The 3,397-nt window shown below is 48.8% G+C and overlaps 1 protein-coding gene across 1 annotated transcript in view; it reads right to left on the bottom strand.

The window, feature by feature from the left end:
- Window positions 1-491: 491 nt before the first annotated feature.
- The window catches only part of LOC104489126 (glyoxylate reductase/hydroxypyruvate reductase-like), a 5,884-nt gene continuing 2,978 nt past the window's right edge, over window positions 492-3,397 (bottom strand). The window contains exons 3-5 of the mRNA XM_010131243.1: window positions 1,808-1,986; window positions 1,519-1,615; window positions 492-648 (exon numbers count right to left, since the gene is read on the bottom strand). Of these exons, the coding sequence (XP_010129545.1) occupies window positions 492-648; window positions 1,519-1,615; window positions 1,808-1,986 (433 nt within the window). The remainder of the gene's footprint in view (window positions 649-1,518; window positions 1,616-1,807; window positions 1,987-3,397) is intronic.

Below are 3,397 nucleotides of genomic sequence, written 5' to 3'. Positions count from 1 at the left end.
CTAAAAGCCAGCCTGCTTTAACTAAGGGATCTGAGTCTGTCTCTGAAAACTGACCGTTCCCTCAGCACTGTGTGCCTCAGGAGCTAGTCTGAACGGAGACTTCCGTACGGAGTGTCACTATTTCTGGGCAGTAGCTTACGTTGTTGGTTCCGATAGCTAACACAACGGAAACAAAGTGAACTCCTAATGTAAAATGGTATTTTCTTTAGGCCTGGGGAGCCTGGCAACAAGCGCATTGGCAAGCTGGAGTCGTCGTTCTCCCAGAGCCACTTAAAGCCTGCATGGATCTACCTACAGTTGGAGGGGAAAAGTGACAATTCCTTCAATTTGCAAGGAAACTAAAATGTAAAAGCTGGTTTTTAATGACATGTGAGACCGATTCTGAGCTTTCCCTGCCCACTGGGAATAGATTTCTCTTAATGAGGAAAACATAAGAATAAAATCCTTTAAAGGTGATGGGGGGAAAGGGAGCTGTGACATCCTTCTGCGTATCAGCTAGGGAGCACTTCACTGGGCATGGGGAGTCCATTAAGGGCTGCTAGAATGTTTTCAACTGCTTCCTCTGTTATCAGGTAGGTGGCCTTGTCTGTTTTAATGCCGAGGTGAGGCGTTATAATGACGTTCTTTAATTTTAACAATGCGTGATCTCTGGAAGAAAGGAAAAAAGGGATAGTCAAGTTACCCCGTGGTGTTCATCCAGCTAAAGAGGAGTCCCTTGGCTTCTGCACTGTATTCAAATGTACAGTTCATTTAACAGAACGTTAAAAGTCCCACTTATACCCACAGAACCTGATCACTTGTGTTCAAGTCATTTTGGACGTTAAAAGAACATGTTAAAAATTACTGCTGTGCTCTTTTGTCCACAAACAGACTTTTGCCATTGGGCAACATTTTGTCCAAAGAGAGGACTGAGCCCCCTGGCACATTGACTCTACATCATGGCCTGAGCTGTAGTTATTGGACTCAGATAATGGACAGTGGGGTCCTGGCACATGGACACAAGAAGACCAAACTCCCCCCAACCCAAAAGGCACAGTTAAGTCCATGAGGCACCATTCAGAAGACACCAGGTAGAGCTGTCCTTTCACAGAAGCCAAGTAGTCTCTGGACCCAAGAGATCGGCAGTGTTCCAGCTTTGTACTGGGGAAACAGGACCGTGGGGAGGGAAACCTCTGGGCAGTGCAGCAGGTCTAAGGAGGGATGACTCAGGCAGCTTCCACCCATTTGTGGCAAGCTGCACCTTCAAAGGCGATAAAGCAATCTGTAAATGAAGCACTGCTGCGGCTGCCCGTGGTGATTTGGTGGAAGAGGTTTAGGTCGCAAGTCCCCTCCTGCTGTTTCCTGGTGCCCAGGCTTCCCTTCGGGCTGTCACCAGACCTGCGCTGCATCCCATTTGTGTTCAGGCAACTTCTACACAACCTTCCACCCCAGAGGTGGGTGAGGCTGCCCCCACCAGGTCCCTGCCTGCTGCAGGGCGGCCTCACCCATCCTTGCTGAGAAAGCAGCAGAGATAGCAACCTGGGCAGTGGTTCCGGGGACGTGACATCCAGCGCTGCGGCCCTGATTACGCCAGTCTGCAGAGCTGTCACCAGCGCCTCTTGGTCAACTACGGCACCTGGTTTGGAATAAGAGTGTCCCTGAGTGCCATCTGCAGGTAATGATCTGAGAGTGAAAAGAGAACAGACTCTGCCTGGTCTGTCCTCTGTGCACGCCCAGCTGTGTGGTGGATGCAGCCTGGTGCTGCGTGTCACACAACAGCAGCTGGCCCATGCCTTCTTGTCAGGCCAGCCAACGGTTCTGGATGTACCTCGGCTGATGTTAATGAGAGTAGCTGTGGGTTTCATCAGCTCCAGCTCTCTTTTCCCAATCAGCTTGTGTGTCTGAGGTGTCAGGCTCACCACCACCATCACAAAGTCAGCCTGCTGGAGCAGGTGGTCTATCTTTTCGCAGTACGTGGCACCAACAGCTCGCTCCTCGTGCTCCTTCCTAGTGGGGAAAAAGAGGACCACGCTGCATCGCAGGGCATCAGTCATGAATATATTTTCTTCAGTGATGTTACAAACAAAAGGATGTGATCACCACATCCATGCAGCAAACAGGCAGTACACAGAGGTGAATCCGGTCTCAGCTGACTGTTGAGGGCCTTCCACAAGGCTTCACGCCCTCCAGCAGGGGCTGGATTGCATGCCAACCTCCCAGCCACAGCAGTGCAGGCTCCAGGGGCTGTGAAAGCCTGCAGGTGAGCTAAGGCAGAGCACTGGAGCAGACGGCACCCGTGGCCCCTTCTCCAGGATGCCCTGAGGGGAAGGAGCACCTCAGGGGACGCAGTAATCACTCAAACCATAGCAGAGGCATTCACCAGAACTCCTGCAGTGAGCTCTGAGCCTGCCAGTGGTCCTTATCCTGTTGCCATCCTCCAGTGAGCAACTTGACAGGCTCTTGGCTGCTCCATTTCACAAATGAAATGTTTAACACAAAAAGTTACCAAAGTAGAGAGGCTTTTAGTCTGAATGTTTAACAATAAAAAAAAAAAAATTCCTTGCCATGTCTCCCATTCTCTGCAAATTTAGCTGCCTGAGCTTTGGGAACTAAAGAAGCAATGATAGGACATGGTGTGTAAAATCTTCTGCTCCCGATTGCAAGAGAATGGCTTTGAATTTTCTCCTCCCTAATCTAGAAATAAAGGAGTCACACTAAGAAAATAACTTCAGCGTAACTTTGGACCACGTGTCTCCTAACATGTGCATTTCATCGTTCATTGCAGTGTCCAGCCCAACAAACTGGGGATGGGGAACGGGCTGGCACTACAGTCATTTTTGTGGCACACAGACCGCATCTCATGTCAGCACATAAGCTTGAAGTGCAAATGTGCTTTAAAATAGGCAGGTTTTTCATTTTTCTTGCACTGTGCATGATTATTTATCACAGCATGCTTACATAAATATTATTTTGCAGACTGAAAAATATTAAACTGAGGGAGTTAGTGGCAATCTGTAGGAAAATTAAAAAAAAAACCAAAACAAAACCAGAATTGTGCCTTATTTTCTCTATTTTTGTGGTTAGGCTAGAAATTTCTGGCCACTTCCACCCTTGTGATATGGTTAGGGCTAGCTAGACCCATAACCCTCCTCCTGCAGTCTGCATATGAAGAAAATCTCTGAAGGCCACATGTACCAGCGCTGCAGCAGGAGTGAAGTTCTCTCAGGGTAGATCACGGTTCATAGCACTAAACATTTGTTATGCTTGTTGGCTGCACCTGGCCTGATGACAACAGTCTCGAGTTGTACGCAGGCATCTTGCTCCCCTTCCCCTTGGAGAGCCCCTGTTAGAGCTGAATCTCTAACACGGATCAGACTGCCAGATACACGAGTTAGGAGGGGCTAGAAATAAAGGGTGA

This window comes from Buceros rhinoceros, unplaced genomic scaffold (assembly GCF_000710305.1).
Source record: "Buceros rhinoceros silvestris isolate BGI_N320 unplaced genomic scaffold, ASM71030v1 scaffold29592, whole genome shotgun sequence".
NCBI lineage: Eukaryota > Metazoa > Chordata > Aves > Bucerotiformes > Bucerotidae > Buceros > Buceros rhinoceros.
The sequence above is the reverse complement of the archived record's forward strand: the minus strand, read 5'-3'. Positions and strand labels throughout refer to the sequence as shown.